This window comes from Benincasa hispida, chromosome 4, assembly GCF_027475165.1.
Source record: "Benincasa hispida cultivar pf3 chromosome 4, pf3_genome.v1.1, whole genome shotgun sequence".
Lineage (NCBI taxonomy): Eukaryota > Viridiplantae > Streptophyta > Magnoliopsida > Cucurbitales > Cucurbitaceae > Benincasa > Benincasa hispida.
Window position 1 is genome coordinate 68,686,559 of NC_143481.1, and position 21,178 is coordinate 68,707,736.

Below are 21,178 nucleotides of genomic sequence, written 5' to 3' on the forward strand. Positions count from 1 at the left end.
CCACATGGAAATCGTGTACCGAATACACGATTTCACTACCCTAAATCTGTCAATACTTTTCAAAAATACCTATTTTTGAAAATATTTCCCCCCACCCTATTTTTGTCATTATTTATTAAAAAAACATTATTTAAAAAAAAATTCGCCATCTAGCATAAAATGTTGGAGGACTAAAATTGTAATATATATAAAAGAAAATTATAATAATCCATAATTTTATCTGTCTACTTTCCTTCAGAATTTTCGTTTTCCCGCATCATTTTTCCTTATAGGACCCGTACTAAAATGGCTGAAGCGAGCGCCAACATAGGCGTTCTTAATCTTCCGCCATTTTTGAACTCTTCATCGCGTACTTCCTTACCCTCAAGAACTCTGAAAGCCGAGGCCGCAGTAACATCGAAACTCAAAGCCAATACATGGAGAACGAAGCCGCTGAAGCTAACTGTCTTTGCAGCGTCTTCTCGTTATACTTCTGCGGCTTTTAATCAAACAGATTGCGGGAAGTTTCAGCCAAGAATTGAAGCTGATAATCCAAGAAATGGAAGGGTTTTTTTCCTGGATGTGAATCCTTTATGCTACCAAGGTAACAGACCTAGTTTGCATAATTTTGGTCGCTGGCTTTCCATCTTCTTCGAGGAAGTTAGCCACAGTGATCCTGTTATTGCTGTAAGTTCCCTCGTCCCTGTATTGCGTTTATTATCAATAATGGCGAGCGCATAGTATGTTTGATTTTGTACACTTCATATATTTATATACACACGCTACTGAGTTGAGGCCTAATTTCATACATTCTCGGAGATTCCGATTCCAATGTTTGAATATATTAGTTTTTCTCGGCATGGGTTCAAGCCATAATAGCTAGGTTTGTTATCCTAGAGTTTTCTTAGCAACTGGTTTAAAAGGGTTTAGCCAAAAACCATCAAAACTCTTCTAATTATCATTAAAAATTCTATTGTCCTTATATAGCCAAATGAACCATAAAGATGCTACATATGAGCTTTCTTAAGTGTTTTAGCTCTGCCTTTGAGCTCCCACCCCACGAACAATCTTGGATTCAATCAATAATCGTTTAGAGAAACGGCAGTTCAGCTGAGCCCAAATGCTTTCATAAGTGACAAACCTCTGTATAATCTCTTGATGAAGAAATCATGAGCATATCTATTTTTTGACATGGGCTACTTCGTTTGAGTATGCATGATTCTACTGTTGTCAAGGAGACATGTTTAAGGACATTCCATGACATAGGTCTCGTACTTCTGTCCAGAATTTATTAGTTGATTTTCTCAATGACTTAAAAGCTGTTCTTTGGGGGGCTGGATCTACACAATGTAAGGCTGCAATAAGATTGCTTTCCAATTTTTCTTTGCGTATCAAAGAAAAATTGTAACTAAAGTATAGCCTTGTACAAAGTATTGTTATTTTCTTATTTGCATTGTCAGACAGGTAGATATTTGCCTTCGAGTGACACTTGTTTTTTCTTTAATGAATTTCTCTTAATAAAGAAAATGTTATCGGTGTTGGAAAATTAGGGTTTATGACTAATTATTATTTTCCATTACTATTTCCTTTTTGATATTTTTCATTTATGTATTTTTTTTTATTGGTTTATTGGTGTCTATTTGTTCACCTTGTAGAAGGTTGATTATGTACTCTGAAGTATCCTGATTTATTCAATAATATACAAATTTAACATGGTATTAGAGCATTAGGTTTATTAGGTTTTGGTCTCATTAAACCCTAGTCACCTAAGTCCTATTAATTCTTTGCCTCTGTCGATCGACATCGACAAAGGTATACCCATCGCCCGTTACCAAAGGGTTTTCTGTTTGTTTTCCTCTGTCGTAGATTTTTTGTCATGCCTTTGTATACCAGATCGCCCAGCGCAGCCCAGCTGCGAACCGCTTAGATCCGTCGTTGCTCACTCCTTCCACGTAGTCGTCGGTCGTCGAGCCCTTACCTAGATCCGGGTTTCCTTGTTCGTCTCGTGCCTCCACACCAACCCACGACGCTCAGTTCACCTCGTCATTGTCGCTTGTGCAGATCGCGTTTGTACTATCCATATCCATCGACACACCTCGACACACCTCACATTGCACGCCAAAGTTGTTTCCGTCGCTTCTCCGCTGAGGTCTTTGTCGTCTGTGCCCTCTTTCGTCGAAGTCGCTGCTCGACTCGAACACTCTTCACCAACCAAACCCACTGGTTTTCAGACATCAACTCTGCCGGTCCCTGCTCAACTTTCGCCGCTAGTATCTGCAAGTTGTGGGTTTGTTTCATTCACCAAAACAGATAAGAGAACCCTAAAGAAAGGTGAAGGGTTTCATGGCATGGTTCAGTGTTTTGCACTTATCCGGTTGTGTTAATTCATGGAGGTCCAATCAACTCAGATTTGGTGGTTCAATTTTGGTTCGGTTCTCTGAGCCCAGTTTACTTCAGTTTTAGTCTGGTGCAGTTAAGCCCACTTAGTTCAGTTTGTTGGTGGTTCAAATGAAATTGGTTTGGTCCAGTTGGTTTAGTCAACTTTGGTTCAGTTTGGTTCAGATAGACTGGTTCATGTCATTTAGACCGGGTTCGGTTCAGCTTATTTGGTTTGGTTGGTTCAGTCAGATCGCTTTGGTTCAGTCCTCTTGGTTTGGTTCAGTTTTTCATCCCGGTTCAGTGCAGTTTAGACAAGCCAATTTCAATTTAAATTCGGTTTAATCAGCCAAGTTTGGTTAAGTTAATTCAGCTTGGTTCTGTTCAGTTTAATTAGTTTTGGTTCACTCAGTTTCGTGTGGTTTATGTTGGTTCAATTTGGTTTGTCTGTGATTATGGCACCTCCTTTTGCATAAAGGTCTTTGTTCCGTTTTCAAATCAATCATTCGTGGGTTTTGTTTTTAGATCTTTATATGAGAATCTTTGTTTTCAGCAGAGAAATTGTCGTAGGTTTTGTTATAGATCTCGGTATGAGGATCTATGTTCCTAGCCCATAAGTTTTTTGTTTTTATTCTTCATGGGTTTCTGTTTCCAACCTACTTTATGTGTTCGTTCTTTGTAGGTTTCTGATTCTATCCCAAATCTGCTGATTTGCTTTGGAAGTTTTCTTCACAAACTCAAGTTGTTTGTCATTCTACCACCTTGAGTTTGAGAATTCTACCACCTTGAATTTGAGGGAGGATGTTAAAGAAAACTTAGGTTTATGGCTAATTATTATTTTCCATTATTATTTCCTTTTTGGTATTTTCCATTTATTTATTTTCCTTTATTGGTTTATTGGTGTCTATTTATTCATCTCGGTTGATTATGTACTCTGAAGTATCTTGATTTATTCAATAATATACATATTTAACAATCAGAATCAGTAACATGCATTCTTTCACTAACTCTTCAAATTAGTTCTGGCTCCACAGGTTTTTGATGGGGAAGGAGGTAGTGAGCATCGCAGGCTGTTGTTACCCTCATATAAAGCACATCGGATCAAATTCACGAGACAACCATCTTCACAAAGATTTACAAAGGGAAATTCTAGAAGGTCATATCAAGTGATAAGAGATGCTCTCAGAAACTGTAATGTTCCAGTAAGTGATCTTTGTTTAAATCTAAATAATTTGCAAAATATTTGGTTGAACTTATTGATTGTGGTGTTACTAGCTACTGTAATTTGCAACAAGCTGACCTCTCTATTTTTCAGGACCAAAATTGTTGTTGTCTTAGTATTAACTTTTGAAGGGACACATTAAGACTCGTCTTTTTCATGCTAAGAAACTACATCTTGCAGGTTGTAAAGGTTGATGGTCAAGAAGCAGATGATGTTGTTGCTACACTTGTGGAACAAGTTTTGCAAAGAGGGGTTCGGGTGGTAATAGCCTCTCCTGATAAAGATTTCAAGCAGTTGATTTCAGAAGATGTCCAACTTGTGATGCCTTTGCCGGAGCTCAACAGATGGTCCTTTTACACCTTAAGGCACTACCTAGCTCAGTACCACTGTGATCCGTGCTCTGACTTGAGTCTTAGTAAGTACTCTGTCTGCAAGCATAGAATGTAGAAACCATTTAAAAAGAGAAGTTCAGACACATTTGTATCATTTTTTTTAATGACAAAGAACGAGAAGCCCTTAAAAATAAATGCATGAATCGTTGACGAAGAATTTTGAAAAATAATAATAATACATGAAGTATGATATTGTGATTTATTGCCTAGGATGCATTATGGGTGACGAGGTAGATGGCGTTCCAGGAATCCAGCATGTTGCTCCTGGATTTGGTCGAAAAACAGCATTGAAGCTCTTGAAAAAACATGGTTCTTTGGAGAATCTTCTCAGTGCTGCTGCAATCAGAACTGTGGGCAAACCTTATGCACAAGTTGCACTTACAAAGTATGCCGAATACTTACGAACAAACTATAAAGTTTTGGCCTTGAGGAGGTAATTCCTTTCCCTTCATTTTCTCCTCATGCGTGTCCTTGAATTGTGGCTGATTTCTTGACTAGGTTTTTATGGGTTTCGGTCGAATTTTTTATACAGAGATGTTGATGTTCAATTTCAAGATGAGTGGTTGGTTGAAAGAGACAGACAAAACGATTTGGCTATTTTATCTAAGTTTGTAGAAAACACTGAGAGAAACTCACTCGCTCAACCATCAAAACGGGTCTAAATCACCCTATGGTTGAATACATATACAGGTAAAATTAGCTTAGCCTTTGTTAAATTATGATTTTATGCTTGGAAATATACGTACTTCCATACTATTAGTTGCTGAAATAAAAAAATATATTATTCCTTTTCTCCTCATATGTTGTGAAATGAAACTTATCTATATGCAATATTTGGGCTCTAGTAGTACACGCCTCATTTGTACTTTGCCACTACTTTATCTCCTTCCAGTTCCAGCTGAGTTTAGACAAAGTTCTTAAAATAAAGACAGTATAAATTGTTTCACTGAGTGGTTTCTGGTTTATTCAGCAGAAGAAGAAACTGCAGAAAATTATAAAACGATTTTAACTTATTAAAATTGACCATCCAAATGATCAATATTGATACAAATTCATCAAAACCTACAAAATTTACATTAGCCAAGGTAATCAACTGCTTGAATTTCATATTTAAAAAATCAAGTTTTGTGGGTTTCATCCTGTATTTTAAAAAGCCCTCCCAGAGTGTGCCTTGGAACACCTTGGCTCAAGATGTAGGTTTGATGTCTCCCCTAAATAAGGTGCATCTTAGGCACGTATCTTTTGTGAAGCTTACTAAGCCTAAATGTAAAATTTATTATATTCAAGAGTTTTTTTTCCTCGTATTTCTACTTCAACTATGCTTTCTCTTCTTTATGTAGTACTTTTATATTTAGTACATCTAAAAGAGAAGTTTCTTTTGAGCCCAGGAGGTTGTTGTATTCTATTGCGCCTTCGATCTCCCGTTTGACTTATAGCCATGCATTGTAATCACTCAGAAAAGGTGAGAGAATCGAACGTGGGAGAATAATTGAGATGTCTACTGCTTGTTTTGATTTGAATAAATAAATAATAATAGTGGAAAAGTAGCAGGAAGAGCTGAAATGTATACAGATTCTTGGGGAATATCCTATTGAAGACGGACAGACCCAAAAAGCAAAAGCTGTTAGTTATTAAAACCATTTCATCTTTATCCACACTTTTTGGGCCTTTTCCATTCAATCAATTTCACACTGTTTCGAATTCGAAAATAGATTAGAATTTCTTTATTTATTTATTTTACAATGTGTCTCTGTAACTGAATCTCTCTTTGATAAAAGCTTTATATTGAATTTGGGTGTCCTGAGTGTATTTTTCTCCTTTGAACTGAATTTGAATATTTTAGTTGGGCTTTTGTTATTTTTCTTTTAAAAAATAAACTTAACTACAAAATTAGTCGAGGAAAAATAGGCCGTAAATGTGTTTTTAAAATAGAATGGACCAGTTGGTAAAAGCAATTAAACCAATTGAATTAAACCTAATTGATCACAGAGTTGACTAAAATCGAGTTTGAACCAATTAAAATAGAGGAAATCTATTATCTATCCAATTGAAACCAATTAAAATGATGCACGTTAATAATTAACAACCCAAGTAGAATAAAAAATACGAGAAAAATGTACTCAAAATGAAATTGTACTCACCACTAGAATTCATATAATCTACCGAACTTCAAAGTTTTTTTTTTTTTTTTTTCCTTCCTTTTCTTTCTTTCGCACAAGGAATAAGATTGTGAACTCCCAAGAATTATAAATTTATGAGCACACAATATATAGAGACAATAAGATATAAAATTAAGTAGTTGCAAATATAACACAATACAACATAGTAAAATTTAGATTCATCTCTCATAATCTATCAGCAATAGATTATATTGCTATAGTCTATTATTAATAGATTTGACTATATTTTTAATTTTTTTTAAAATATTATTATATAGAGTTTAATATTTTAAATAGTAAAATTGCTGAAAATATTTTGAAGTATAAAAAAAATGTCACTATCTATCACTGACATTAATAGATGTTTATCACGATCTATCATGGTCTATCATCAATACTGATAGATATCTATCGCAGTCTATTACTACATTGATAGATGTCTATCGTAGTTTATTATTAGTAGATAATAATACTTTGCTATATTTATAAATAAGTTTACTCATTTTTTTTTATTTAAAAACAACCTTACTATATACTTAATTGTGAGTTCTAAGACTACTATTCATTTAGTTGTGCAACATATACAATATTCTTAAGGAACTGTATTAAGAAATAGGGAAAAATTTCATATTGAAATTAGAAAAAATTGCAATGTTGAGAGAACAAAAAACAAAACTTAAGGTAAAGGGAGAATGGACATGATGTTTCTGAGTAGAAGGGAAAGGTTGGGAAAAAAAAAAAAAAAAAGCAAAAAATAGGAGTAATATTTAAAAAAAGAAAAAAATGATAAATTTGTGTGCTATTTGTATATGTAAAGACTAAAGTATTTGATGAGCGTGAGATGGGCAGGCTTAAAGCCACACAACGCTAAAAAATAATCCCTTTCTCTTTCTTTGGTTTGGTTTGGTTTGGTTTGTTTCGTTGTCTGTGTGTGTGATTCCAATCCAATCCCTCCATGGATTACCAAAACAACTGAACCTTTCTTCTTCTTCTTACAAACTCCCTCCCATGGCGCTTCTTCTTCCTCGTCTCTTCCCTTCTCTCTCCCTTCACTCCAAATCCAAAGATAATCCTCTTCTCTTCAGACCCTCTTCTCCTTCTCCTTCTTCTCCTACTCTCTCTCTTACCAGCGTTCATTCCCCTCAGCTTCAGGGCTCTCAACTCGCCTCTCCTCCTGGTTCTCCCGATTCCCGCTCCGATAAGCCAAGAGACGACTTCTATGTCAATCTCGGCCTCGCTGTTAGAACTCTTCGCGATGACCTTCCGTTAATTTTCGCCAGAGACCTCAATTACGACATTTACAGGTACTTTTCTCGCTATTTCTGTTTTCTGATTTCGGTTTTTCTCTTCTTTCCGTCGTCTTACTTTGTTAGGGTTTTCCAGGGACGATATTACTTTCACTGATCCTCTCAACACATTCACTGGGATTGAGAGGTACAAATTGATATTCTGGGCGTTGAGATTTCATGGAAAAATTTTGTTCCGTGAGATTGGAATTGAGGTTTACAGGATTTGGCAGCCTTCTGAAAACGTTATACTGATTCGTTGGAACTTGAAGGGCATTCCTAGGGTTCCATGGGAGGCTAGAGGTGAGTTTCAGGGGACTTCACGGTATAAGGTGGATCGAAATGGGAAAATTTATGAACATAAAGTTGATAATTTAGCGTTTAATTTCCCTCGGCAACTGAAGCCAGCTGCATCGGTGTTGGATTTGGTTTCTGCTTGTCCTGCAAGCCCTAATCCGACGTTCTTGTGGGGAACAGAGGATTTGCATTGTTCTTCTTGGGTTGAGCTTTATCAAGCAGTGAGGAGAAGTGTAGGTGGAGAAGGGTATTTGATTACACAAGATGGATTTCTTACATGTTCATAGTATATTTTTACCATTCTGCCTTTTCAATATAGATTTCTCTACCAAGCCCTTTTGTTTTGTATTCTCACAATTATCATATTGATAGCAAGTAATAGAGTATAATAAAAGGAAAACATTGTAGACAATCTTATGAACAGACACAAGGATTTGGCAGCCATGGTGGGAAGGAGGTGGGAAACACAATGGAAATACAATTGTCAGTGTCCAGAATTGTCTTATTGTCCTGTGTTTGTTCTGTCCACAATCTTGTGAAGAAAATGAAAACATTGTAGTGAATAACTGTCAGTCTTCTTTATATATAGATAAGTGAAGTGAGTGGTGACAGGTTCTGGTTTATTTTGATGTGTTATTTGAAGATAATCATGTATACAGATGATATTATTGAAATTGTATAGTTCTTTTCATTGCAATTCTATGTATCAGGAGCTAAAAGTAATGAGGACGAGATAATATTTCAAAAGAAAAAAGAGGACTAGATAAAAGACATTTTTGTACCTAAATGAAAACTAACATTTTTTTTGGTCAAAATGCAGTGCAGTTATCGCAGACGTCTCTTCTATATTCATGGTCATGTCTATTATAATTTTCATTTTTTCACACATTTTTGCGATGGAATATTGTGGTAGTGTGGAGAAAAATGAAGATCGCGCTAAACATGGTCATCAAAGTGGGAGCAAGTATTCTTTTACGTAAACATAAAGTTAGATTTCATCCATACGAAAATCCAAAATAACTTATGGTTCAAAATTATTTTACATGTCTGGAAAACAAATCATCTCTGAATCTATTCTTACAATGCGGTTTACAATTATGCTGAATTCCTGGAAATGAGGGGTTTGGGAGGTGAAAGAGATCTAATTTCAGGTGCTGAACTGGGAAACAGAGTATTCAACTTGTGCATGAGGATATCTGATCTTGATGGAATCTCATTCAGAAGGAATTGTTGGACGATTGGTTTTTTAAACCACTCCATCACAGAGTCTCCTGTTGCTCTCAGAACCACCTTACTGACCTCAAATGGGGATTCAACAGAGCTTAACATTTGAGCAATCACAAGCTTCAAAGTAGGTCCCGTAACCAATTTTATGCGCCTCGGAACTATTCCATAATACAACATTCGCTTCCTGAACCGATGGAGAGTATGCATGACCGCTATAAGCGCTGCTCCAACTGACAAGTTCCGAACATCAAGGGACCAGGCAATGTGTTGATCGAAGACGATGGCCTTTGGAAAGAGCTTATTCTCGTAAGCAACTTTCCAGATGCATCGAGCTCGATTTATTTGTCCCATGAGAATGAGATAATTGAGGAGGACATTGACAAAGTATCTTGCACTGCTTTCTTCCAGCTCATAGTCAATTCCCTGAAAAAACTCCCTCACAAAAGATAAAACTGGTTGTTTCCTTTGTTCTGTTCCAGTGAATAGTCCACACAAAAAAGAGTGTGCTTTATGTCTTGTAGCACTGAGTATGGACATCAAATATCTCTCCTTTTGCTCTTCTTGACACCTTACAAGATGGGCCAAGATGGATGTGTAGAGTATAAGATCAACTTTTGCAGCAGAGTTTACATAAGTTTCTAAGAGAGGCATAGCTGACTCATACATCCCTTTCTTCATGCATGACTCAAACAATTGCCTGAGAATAAAGCTATTAGTTCTTATTCCAGATGAACCCATGAACTGAAGCCACCTCAAAGCAGAATCGATAGAACCTTCCTTGATATACACCATCAAGACGTCGCTAGCGCTCACATCAACAGAGAATCCTATGGCCTTCATTTCAAGTAAAACTTTCGCAGCAATATCGATAAGCTTCTTATTAGCCAGCAGTGTCAATAAAGCAGTGTACGTACTTAACCCAAGCCTCAAACCTGCATTAGTCATGGAGTTGTAGAGTTTCATGGCAGCATCTACATGCCCCGACGCTGCGTGCATTTCCAAGAGACAGCAATAAGTAGATGGGATAGGAAGAAATCCAGCTTTCTCCATTTCGGTGAAGATAGACATTGCAACATCAAGTTTCCCTGATTTGGCATGTGACTCAACGACCATCGAGTACAAACCAAAGTTAGGCCTAAAGCCTGCCCTTTTCATCTCATCCCAAAGCTTGAGAGCAGTATCCAATTTCCCAGCCTTCACATGTGACTCAATTAAGGAAGCAAACACTGAAGCAGACGGTCTGAGTTCAAGCAGCTGCATTTCCATGTAAATCTTCATCGACGTGTCGAGTCTTCCAGCTTTCCCCATAGAATCCACAAGGGATGTATAAACATTTAGGGGGGGACGATAATTCCTCTCTTTCATCTCTTGAAAGAGCTTCATTGCTGCATCAAGACGACCCGATTTTGCCAAACTTGGTATCATCAGCTCAAATGTAGATGCATCTAAAGAACACCCTGCTCCTGCCATGCTCTCGTATATCTCGAATGCCTTGTAAGGCAGACCCTTGTTTAAGAACAACGTTATAAGAGAATTGTATGTTTGGGTATCAACCTTGAAACCAGAATCATGAATCTTCTTAAAACAACAGAAAGACACTTCCAATTTCTCAGCTTTAGCCAAGTACTGAATCACACGATTATATGCACTGAATGAGACAGTCCCATCACTACTCAAATCACGAACAACCTCATCAAACAACAATTGAATTGCATCAAAATCTCTTCTCTGATTCAACCCATCAAACAACAACCCATAGCACTCATCATTTAGGGAATACCAGGACTGCCTCTTCGCCCAACGAAACAAGGTCAAAGAAGCTTCAACATCACCAATAATCTTCAATGCCTGAGTGATGTGTGTCATATTTGGAACAAATTGAAGCTTTTCGAGCTGGGATTCCAACTCTGGACCCCATCTCCACCTCCTTACAACCTCAACTATCTTTGCAACAGCCGATGCATTCAGAAAGGGCTTTTTGAGTCCGCCCACCATTACATGATCATCAACACCTGGTTCAACCGATCGAACGCCTTTACCAGAGAAAATCACACTCCCCGACTCATCTAGATACTCTATATCCTCAGTCCACTCACTACACCCATTCCCACTCTCCTTTCCAGAACAATAGGATCTTGTAAAACTACGATTATTGAAAACACATGGGTTTTCAAGAAACTCAGAGTTTCTGTGTTTCAAAACAAAATCCGTTTCGCGACATGAAATCGTTGAATTGAACCATCTTGTCTCGAAGAGAAAGGAAGCCGACAGAAGAAATCGACGCTTGTGGAGGGAATTTGAGGACCCGAAAAGTAGTTGTACAGCACGAAAAGGACGCATACTGAAACTGGGTCCAGTCTTTCCCTTCACTAGATTGTCAAATTGAATAAAAGAAGGAAAAATGGGAGAGAAATTTGTTCACGTACCCATTTGCTTGTTGCGAAGAACTGCCGGTTTGGTTGCAGACATTTTTACAAACAGGTGGTGGGCGGCAGAGTTTGAGATTTTATGTGGGTGGATTAGAAAAACTGCCCAAACCCGATTGGGAAAAGCTTTCTGATTCTTAGTCACAGTGGAAGAAATGGAGAATCATCGGTAAGCTGGCGCTGAAGGTCTACACTCAATCGGCTGGGAATCCAGTATACTTGTTGAGTTTTTGGCTTAAATATATCGTTCCCCTCTTTAAATATGCCCATTGCGTTTTTGGGTTTTGTTCTAATATTTTTTTATTATTATTATTATTTTTAAATTATCAAAATTTACTTTATATTTTAGAGAACTCTAAATTTTGAAGCCATTTAAATGATATCAATTTATATTTCTATCATGTTTCGTTTAAAAAAATTTAGTGTGAAACATTGTATCAATTAAGTCTCTAAACTTTCGTGAGTAAATGAATATAGATTTTTAGACTTTTTTTTTTTTAAAAAAAAGACTATTAAAAAGAATTGTCAATGCATTTACTCTTGCAATTCATTTTGTAAAACGGACATTTGAAAAAGTTGACATGTCCTTGAGAATTAATGTAATTGTATAAATGATCTAAATTAATTAATTTATGAAAATTTAAGAGTTTGATTGTCTCAAATTATAAGTTTTGTTTTTTTAATACAACAATTCTAAAAATGGGAGATTGAATCTTCAACTCTAAGATGGAAGATCATGTCAATTGGCAATTGTTATTGAGCTAAGCTCATTTTAGCAATTTTACACCATGTTGATCAAACAAAATCTAGAAGATGTTATAAATTGATAAATTTAAATGGATACAATTATTAGTTCAAAATTTTAATTAATATAATCTCAAAATTAAAAAAGGTTCTTTTTAAATATAGAAAAATAAATCAAAATATTTACAAAATATAGCAAAATTTTAGAACTATCAATGATAGACACTGATAAACTTCTATCAATGTCATCAGCATCTATCATTGATAGTTCTAAAATTTTGCTATATCTTATAAATATTTTCAACATTTTACCATTTGAAATAATTTCCCAAGTTAAAATATAAATTGATATGTATCCTAAATTTTATTTTGATTCATAAACTTTGTTTTGAAGTTTTATTTTTTTAAAAAAAAATTTCTAAACTTTGAAAATATCTAGCGCTAGTTACATAAATAGAATTCAAGCCCAAAATAATAGAATATGTAGTACAAGGATAAAATAATTGCATATATAGATCCAAAAATGGTAAAATACTAAAAAACCCATACCTAGCCACCATTTTGTTCACTTCTTCCCGGTTTTCTCAAATTAAAAGCTATCACCGATAACAGCTATCAGTGATAACCACTGATAGCTGCTATCAGCTGCTATCACTGATAGCTTCTATCAATTGCTATCGTCGATAGCTTCTATCAATTGTTATTGATGATAGTTGCTATTAGCGATAGCTTTCAATTTGAGAAAAATTAATATAATCTTGAAATATTAGCTTTTAATTTTCTATCAATTATTAATAGCTATCATTGATTCACTTTCATCAATTGAAATCAACGTTAAAATATTACTACTTAAGGCTATCAGTGGCTATCAATGATAGATTTATAAATAGTGATCACCTTTGAAATAAGACCAATAACTTTGATTACCATAGTAGTTATCATTAATAATTTTTTATCATGGCTATCACTGATAGCAGCTATCAGTCGTTATCACTGATAGACTTTCATAAGTTAGAATCAACCTTGAAATATTAACACTTAAGGCTATCAATGATAGACTTCTATAACTGGTTATCACCTTTGAAATAAACTCGATATATAGATATCACCTAAGTCTTATCACCGATATCACTAACATCACTCAAATTGTGGTTATCAATGATAGCTTCTTCCACTGATAACATCACTAATAAGATGCTATCAATGATCTCACTGATATCATGCTATCAATGATAGTTCTTTATCATCGATAACATGCTATCAATGGTAGCTTCTATCACTGATAGCGTGCTATCAGGTAGCTTCTATCATCGATAACATGCTATTAGTATTAGCTTCTATCACTGGTAACATGCTATCAGTAGTAGCTTCTATCAATCATAGTCACTAAACACCTTTTTGCCCCTTTTTCTTGTCCTTCCCAAACATTTATAAGTCCATTTTCTTTTCGATGATAGCTTCTATCACTGATAAACATGCTATTAGTGATAACTTCTAGGCATTCAACTTACATTTTAGTTCGAGATTCAACTTTATTAATTAAATTCACTAAGTTGGCTATCAATGTGTAACGACCCGAGTTCAGGAGGGGTACATGAATGAACTGATATCACATCCGAATGAGAGGGATCCTGAGGACATGAAAGTATGGCTAAGAAAGGCTTAAAAGAATTGAAAGTTACTACCTATACCAACAAGGTGCACCTTCCTTTTCGATGGCTCAATCATAAGAACTTCAAAGTTAAAAAAAAAAAAAAGCATTCAAGGCAAGGGAGGAAGGGAGGTTGACATAGCTAGGTCGCAGGGGACGTAGGGAATACTGGGGCCATTAGGGGTCAAATCCGGATTTTGAATCCTAGTCTAGGTGTGTTACACAATGATAGATTTTTATAAGTCGCTATTAACTATGAAAATATAATCAAAAATTAAACTATCAATGATAGAAAATATTAGTGGCTATCACTGATAGACTTTCATTTGCTATTTATATTTATTATTTGTTATACTAATCAAACTTGATGATTGACTTGTTGGTGTTAAGTCGCTTATTAATTGAGTACTTTCAAGTCCAAAAGGAAAGAAACTTAAATAGAAAAAAAGGAAGCAAAAACCGAACAAATGAAAGAAAAACTAAAAAAAAGAAAAATATAGGGAAGAAGCAAAAAAAAAAGAAAAGAAAAGAAAAAGAAAGAAAGAAAGAAATGAAAGAAAATAAAAACAAAATAAAGGAAGAAAAAGAAAGGGAAAAAGAAGGAAATGAAAGAAAGTAACAACATAAGACAATGGAGGACGAAATTGAAAATTTAAAAAAAAAAATCAAAAATTGACTAGTCAACTCATCCATATTTGCAAATATTTTAAAGATGTAATATATTTTTAGATTTTTTCTCTGTATTACAAATATCAAAATATCTATTTGAATCTTTAAATTCTAAAATTAACTATTTTAATCCTAGCTTTTATTTTTCCATTAACAAATTGATGATGCAGCTTCAAACATGTAAATTGACATACTAACTAAACATGAATCCAAACCACATATGTTTGAAGATGAATATCGAATAAAGAAAATATTCGGTGGTAAGACAAATATACTAAGGATAATATACTAACTAAGGACCAAAATAGCTATCTTTAAAATGTTTCTTTGGACAAATAATTTTTTGAAAAATTAAAGATAAAAACAAATCATTATCTTTTTAAGAACTAAAATAGACCATTTAAAAATTGAAACATTGTTGGATTAAGGAAGCAAATAACGAAGCAAAACAGGATCATTAAACATTCTAATTCATTAATTTTGGCTTCAAATTCAACATACTCGTAAACTAAAAATAGAGTTTCAACACTAACCTTTAAAGTACATCTTGAATCACAATTTTCAACTGCAATCTCTTTTTTCTTTGGTTGTGAACCACCACAAGATCTTTCTTACTATTTGTCTGGAGCCTTAGATTGAGTTGTGAGACTCAAAACAAGCTTGGATCGTAGGAAATTGGAGAGGAGGTTACTGGTTTTATAGGTGTGAAGAACACTTCTTCAAACACAAATTCTCAGCAAAATGCAAGCTTTTGCATGCCTGATTTCCACTTAGAACTGACATTCAAGCAACAAACCTTCTGCATGAATTCTTGCTCTACCTTCATTATTGAGCTGGAATTGAAGTGAAAATATGAGTAAGGTGCTTGGTTTTTCATTTTTTTTTTAAATTTTGAAAACTCTTTTCAAATTTAAAAAAGATTTTCGGTTTTTAATTCAAAAAACAAAAATGAAATTTCATTAATTTTACAAAAATTAATTCAAAATTAATTTTTCTAATAAAATTCAAAATTAACAACTAATTAAATAATTTAATTAATTCTATTAATTTAATATCAAATATCAAATTAATTTAATACCAATTCCACCTTCTTGAAACCCTATTCATGAATTTACTATTTAAATCATATTTAAATATTAATCAATTCTCCAATTTCATTTAATTTCAAAATTAAATGTGTAATTGTATCACATATAATTATTAATTCCTTAATTCTAATTTGAATATTTCAAATCAACTTATCACGCTACTCTAAGACTAATTAGTTTGTGAGCTAGTAGAGGGACCTAGTGGACCTACAAATTATGGGCTCCAACGATCTGAGATTAATTGGCTAAACTCTTTACACCGAATTAACCCCTATTCGTTAACTACCGAATCACTCCACTAAAGCACGTAGTTGCACTTCCCTCACTATAGATATATTGTGTTCACTCGATATAACCATGATTAGTAAGTTAACCCTTCATAGGTTGTTCATAATTACGGCTGGGTCAAAAGGCCGTTTTACTCCTGAGATTACTTCTTATTTCTTAAGTCCCATTGATCCTCTAATGAACAATGGATTTGTGATCCAATCATCAAATCGAGTCCCTCTCAAGCCAATGAGAGGGTGGGGCCCCTTGTTCAAGACCTGAAGTCAGCACTTAAGGGAACAACCTCTCTTTTATGCCTGAAAGCGGGTAGAAATGAATTTCATCTTGCACCCTATGTCCCCAGCTACCTACCTGGTCTTATCCCTGAAATGAGAGGCTTATTGAGCTGGGCTATTGAGCCAACCCTCACCTATGCAAATCTAAGAATAATCCCGAATAAACAGGAGTTCATAGTTAGCTCAGAATTAAGGTCAAGTTACCTAGGTCATTGTTATGAAATAATTAGTCTTAAAGAGTAAATAATATTATAAAGTAAGAGTGACTTATTTCTTGGTCTGATCTTGCACAAACTCATTGCACAGATGCTCCGACTCCTCATGTCACTACATGTACGAATCAGGATCACTTCGTCTGTAGCACTTTATAACTCGTTGTAACAACTACAGAGTGGGTCGCATCCGTTAGTGTTACCAGAATAAGGTACCCAACCTTATTCATATACTATAGATCATTTAGACTATTTACTCGAACCTGATCCATTCTTATGTCTCTATATAAAGTTCAAGTACTAATATAATAGTCATGGATCTTTTAGTTTATTCGATTTATTTTTAAAATTAAATAAGCAATTCATATTTCAATATAACTTTGTTGAATCAAACTTCTGAAGGAAATCAAACTTGAGGATTTCCATGAGCAGCAGATATGAACATTACAATTACAATCACAAACGGAAACATACGGTTATGCATAAATCATAAATTACAGTATGCTTTTCTAAACGATCAAGGGATAGAAATAACAAACCTTTGAAGACTCATCTTCAAGATCCCTTAATCACGAACGCTCGATCATAGCAACACAGTAACACATGAACGTTCATACAACACGACCGCTACACTGTACGATCACAGCAAACTCGAACAAAGCGATCACCAAGGTCACGAATACCTCGAACACTACGAACGGCCTCCACAGAACCTCGATTGTGTCGAGTTGAGTATGACACCACCAAAAATGTTAACTCAGTATTCTCAGTGTGAGAATCCAGAGTGTGGGCTCTATGTGAACTTGGTTAGAGGATGAGACCGGAGGATGACAATCGTGTAAACGATTGAGAAAGTGGGAGAAGATAAAGCCTATTGTATAGGTCGATGCCCAATCGTTTAACAAAATCTATGCGATCGTCTAGCGAAAGCTATGCAATCTTTTAGCTCATCGTCTAGCTAAGTGTCTATCGTGTAAGAACACTCCACGATCGTCTAGTCTCTCCAAGCTATCGTTTAGTAAATTTGATTTACTTGACAACTATTTCGTGAGTAATTTTCGAGATTGGAAATCTCAAATTAACAACTTTTCAAAATTAGGAAAATATTTTTGTTGGGTTTTATGTCCTAAAACACGTGGTTTGTGAACATTAGAACTTATTCTGAGAATTCGATAAAGTTGTTGTTGAATATATTATTTTTTTTAGAAATCCAATAAACCTAAGTCGCTTGACTATTATATGAGTACTTGAACTTTATGTGGAGACATACAAGTGGATCAGGTTCGAGTAAATATTCAAAATGATCTATAGTATATGAATAAGATTGGGTACCTTATTCTGGTAACACTATTGGATGCGGCCTACTCTGTAGTTGTTACAAAGAGTTGTAAAGTGCTACATACGAAGTGATCCTAATTCATGCATGTTGAGACATGAGGAGTTGGGGTGTTCTGTGCAAATGAGTTTTGTGTAAGATCAGACCACGAAACTTGTCACTCTTACTTTATAACGATGTTTATTGTTTAAGACTGACGATTTCAAAGCGATGACCTAGATAACGTAACCTTAATCCTGAGCTAACTATGAACTCCTGTTTGTTCGGGATTATCCTTTGATCTGCAAGCGGTGAGAGTAAACCAATTGCCTCTGCTCAATAAGCTTACCATTTTGGGGATAATATCGGATGAATAACTGGGAACATAGGGTGCAAGAGGGAATTCACTCCTACCCGATTAGGGTTAGTAGAGAGGTTGTTCCCTTCAAGTGTTGATTCTGGGTCTTGAACAAGAGGTCTCACCCTCTCATTGGCCTGAGAGGGATTCGATTTGTTAATTGGATCACAAATCAATTGTTCATTAGGGGATCAGTGGAACTTAAGAAACAAGAGGTAATTTCGGGGGTAAAACAGAGATTCGACCCAACCGTTATTACGAGCAACCTGTGAAGGGTTAACTTACTAATCATGGTTATATCAAGTGGACATAATATATCTACAGTGAGGGAAGTTCGGCTATGGGCTTTAGTGGAATCCACCATTAGTTAACGAATGGGGGTTAGATCGGTCTAATGAGTTTAGCCGATTAATCTCGGATCGTTAGAGCCCATGATCTGTAGGTCCGCGAGGTCCCCCTACTAGCTCATAAATGGGTACGCTTTAGGGTAGCTTGAGAAATTAATTTGAAACGTTCAAATTAAACAGAACAAGAGAATAAATATTTAAATATGATTTAAATATATAAAGATGATTATTGTGCAAAAATTAATTTAATATTTGATATTAAATTAATTTATAAAATTTATTTAAGAAAATCCATTTTTAAATTAAAATGATTTAAAAGTCATTTTTTTTGTTTTAAAAAGGAATTGGAAATTCGTTTGCATGGGTTGCACACAATGGAAAAAGAGTTTTTTCCATTATCATCATCTTTATACTCACACACAAACCATGATCTTCTCTACCTTGATTCTCCAAGCACGAGCTGCAAGCCATGCACTCCATCTCTTTGCATGTTCATCTTGGTATATAAAGAAGATTGGAGTTGTTGGAGAAGGAGATGAATATAGAATTTTGAGAGAAAAATCATGGTGAAGAAGAAGTTGTCTTCTTCAACTTGCTACTGTGAGCTTCCCTTGTTTCTCCACATCTACAAGTTGTTCTTGAATCCCACAACTCTACCTAAAGCTCCAAGAGCATAGTAGGGAAGTCTTTGAGGTGGTTCACGTTGATATTAAGTGAAGACAACAGTTGAACAGACGATTTTCTTGAAGAGTTCTTTAAACCTCTATAAGGCGAGCTGTATCCATAGTGTCACCAGGATAAGGTATCTCACCTTAATCCTTATACTACAGACCTATTTAGGTTATCACTTAAGGCATGATCCACTTGTATATCACATATACATGCTTAATTTTACATAAGATAACCATGGAACTTTGTTTATTGGATATGAGTAAATGTCAGAATGAAATAACACTTATTTTATTCATAAACAATGTGTATAATTACAAACAACGAGATTTAAGGAGAATTAGAACACTAATCCTAAAACTTCAATAACAACTTTATTGATTTACAGAATGAGTTTATTGTTTACAAACAACGAGTTTTAGGATATAAAACCCAAAAAGCTCCCACTTGGACGGATACTCCAGTGGTATGTTACATATGAATATATATTGTTGAATTTTTGAGTTTTACGGAGAAATACAATAAATTAGGGCATCACATACCCATAGTTTTTCTTTTAGGTATCACATACGCATGGGTTTTTCTCCCACTTGCCCTAGGTTATCCAACTTGTAATCCTAGTCGCACTAGGTGATCTTCAAACGCTTTAACCGAGAGGATTACTGTAAACACTTTAGTTATACTATGGATTCCTCATTAAACTAAATAGGGAATTCATCTGATTTTTACAACTCTTTGTTTCTCAATTCCGTCACTGGGACTTGATGACTTGAGTTTCCACTAAACCCAAATAATGGCTAGGCTATCATACATTCCTCCCACTACCTCGAGGTGAACGAACTCCGTTTACAGAGGACTTTTGAGTGGAAGTGGATTGTCCAAATCCTATCGTGAAGGAGCGCATACATTTACGACTGTATGAAAAATGAAATAGATTAATGATAAATCTTAAATTAAAACATGCTATGAAATGAAAAACAAAGGATCAAGAGATTATACCTTTGAATAACCCTTCCTCAAGTAATCCCTCGATCAAACTCGTTCACGAACGCAGCGGACAACTCGAACACTCCTCGAACAAGCAACAAGCAGTAATTCGATCCTCGAACCAAATAGGACACTACCACTTGGATACCTTGGTATTCTCGATGTGAAAATCCAGGAGTGGTGGGCTCTGACTAATTTTGGTTAGAGGGAAAGTTTAGTGTGGAGGAGGAAGACGATCGAGAAGGGAATAACACTGTCGTGTAGACGAACGAGTCTATCACATAGACTTTCTACTCAATCATTTAGTCTCTCAAGTGATCGTATAGTAACTCGATCGCCAATCGTGTCTCATGTTCACTTATCCTTTGGAATAATTAAAAAAATTTCATTTATCCCACTTTTTCCATAAAAACCAGATAACTACCCACTAAGGGTGGTTATGGAGAAAAAGAAGTTAACTATCTAATAATTAATAAATATAAATAAATATGATAACTAACTTATCATATTATATTTATAACATATAGTTTTAATATTGCATCATATATAATATATAAACCATAATTATTTTTCTCTATTTTATGGCATTTAATATAGATCATATTTACATTAAATTTAATAACTATGAATCATATTCATAGAAAATATATTTGAATCATATTCAAATATTTGTTCCTCCAATCAAACAATAATGTATCAAATACATTATATCAATTATATCATATATAATTGAATCAATTTAATTATATCATATATAATAAAATTCTCTCTTATTAATTTAAACATTTCAAAATAACCCAAAAATCGATTCTCAACCTAAATCTATTGAGTTACCAAGGGGGTCTTATGGACCTGTAGCTTGAAGCACCAACGATGCGTGAATAACTGATTAAACTCTTTAATCACATTATCCATCATCCGTTAACAATCGGACACTCCATTAAAGACCGACAGCTGCACTCTTCGCACTATAGATATATTTCTGTGTCCATTGGATATAACCAATCAACAGTACGATAACCCTTCACAAATTGCTCGTAAGTACAACTAGGCTAAATTACCATTTTGCCCCTGTAGTTACATCCAACTCCGTAAGTACCACTGATTCCTCTAATGAACAATAGATCATAGTCCGACTATGACTTCCTCCTAGGCTAAGAGAGGGTGTAGCGCCACATTGTTCAAGACCCGAAATCAACCCTTAAGAGAGC

At 35.0% G+C, this 21,178-nt stretch overlaps 3 protein-coding genes across 4 annotated transcripts; 2 read left to right on the plus strand and 1 right to left on the minus strand.

Annotated features, from left to right (window-relative positions):
* Positions 1 to 217: 217 nt before the first annotated feature.
* LOC120074979 (5'-3' exonuclease family protein) lies at positions 218 to 5,479 on the plus strand. 2 transcript variants are annotated; one of them, XM_090312694.1, is made up of 6 exons: positions 218 to 666; positions 3,390 to 3,557; positions 3,758 to 3,992; positions 4,180 to 4,402; positions 4,502 to 4,659; positions 5,358 to 5,479. In XM_090312694.1, exons 1-5 carry the CDS (start codon positions 286 to 288, stop codon positions 4,629 to 4,631), a joined length of 1,137 nt encoding a protein of 378 aa, XP_090168820.1. In that variant the 5' UTR covers positions 218 to 285; the 3' UTR covers positions 4,632 to 4,659; positions 5,358 to 5,479. The 2 variants fall into 2 exon arrangements, with proteins under 2 accessions (XP_090168820.1, XP_038884032.1); XM_039028104.2 differs by lacking the exon at positions 5,358 to 5,479 and having other exon boundaries at positions 4,502 to 4,768.
* Positions 5,480 to 6,828: 1,349 nt separating this feature from the next.
* On the plus strand, positions 6,829 to 8,408 carry LOC120075379 (uncharacterized). The gene is made up of 2 exons (XM_039028716.2): positions 6,829 to 7,432; positions 7,512 to 8,408. The coding sequence occupies exons 1-2, from the start codon at positions 7,137 to 7,139 to the stop codon at positions 7,996 to 7,998; spliced, it is 783 nt and encodes a 260-aa protein (XP_038884644.1). The 5' UTR covers positions 6,829 to 7,136; the 3' UTR covers positions 7,999 to 8,408.
* Positions 8,409 to 8,681: 273 nt separating this feature from the next.
* EMB2217 (Pentatricopeptide repeat (PPR) superfamily protein) lies at positions 8,682 to 11,705 on the minus strand. The gene has a single exon (XM_039028715.2). It carries the CDS (start codon positions 11,276 to 11,278, stop codon positions 8,807 to 8,809), a length of 2,472 nt encoding a protein of 823 aa, XP_038884643.2. The 5' UTR covers positions 11,279 to 11,705; the 3' UTR covers positions 8,682 to 8,806.
* Between the last annotated feature and the right edge of the window lie 9,473 nt (positions 11,706 to 21,178).

Coding starts and splice junctions, on each gene's coding strand:
- LOC120074979 (XM_090312694.1), top strand. CDS start 286: ATGGCTGAAGCGAGCGCCAACATAGGCGTTCTTAATCTTCCGCCATTT. Junction 667..3,389: donor ACAGTGATCCTGTTATTGCT/GTAAGTTCCCTC, acceptor CTGGCTCCACAG/GTTTTTGATGGGGAAGGAGG. Junction 4,403..4,501: donor AAAGTTTTGGCCTTGAGGAG/GTAATTCCTTTC, acceptor TTTTTTATACAG/AGATGTTGATGTTCAATTTC.
- LOC120075379 (XM_039028716.2), top strand. CDS start 7,137: ATGGCGCTTCTTCTTCCTCGTCTCTTCCCTTCTCTCTCCCTTCACTCC. Junction 7,433..7,511: donor CTCAATTACGACATTTACAG/GTACTTTTCTCG, acceptor AGGGTTTTCCAG/GGACGATATTACTTTCACTG.
- EMB2217 (XM_039028715.2), bottom strand. CDS start 11,278: ATGCGTCCTTTTCGTGCTGTACAACTACTTTTCGGGTCCTCAAATTCC.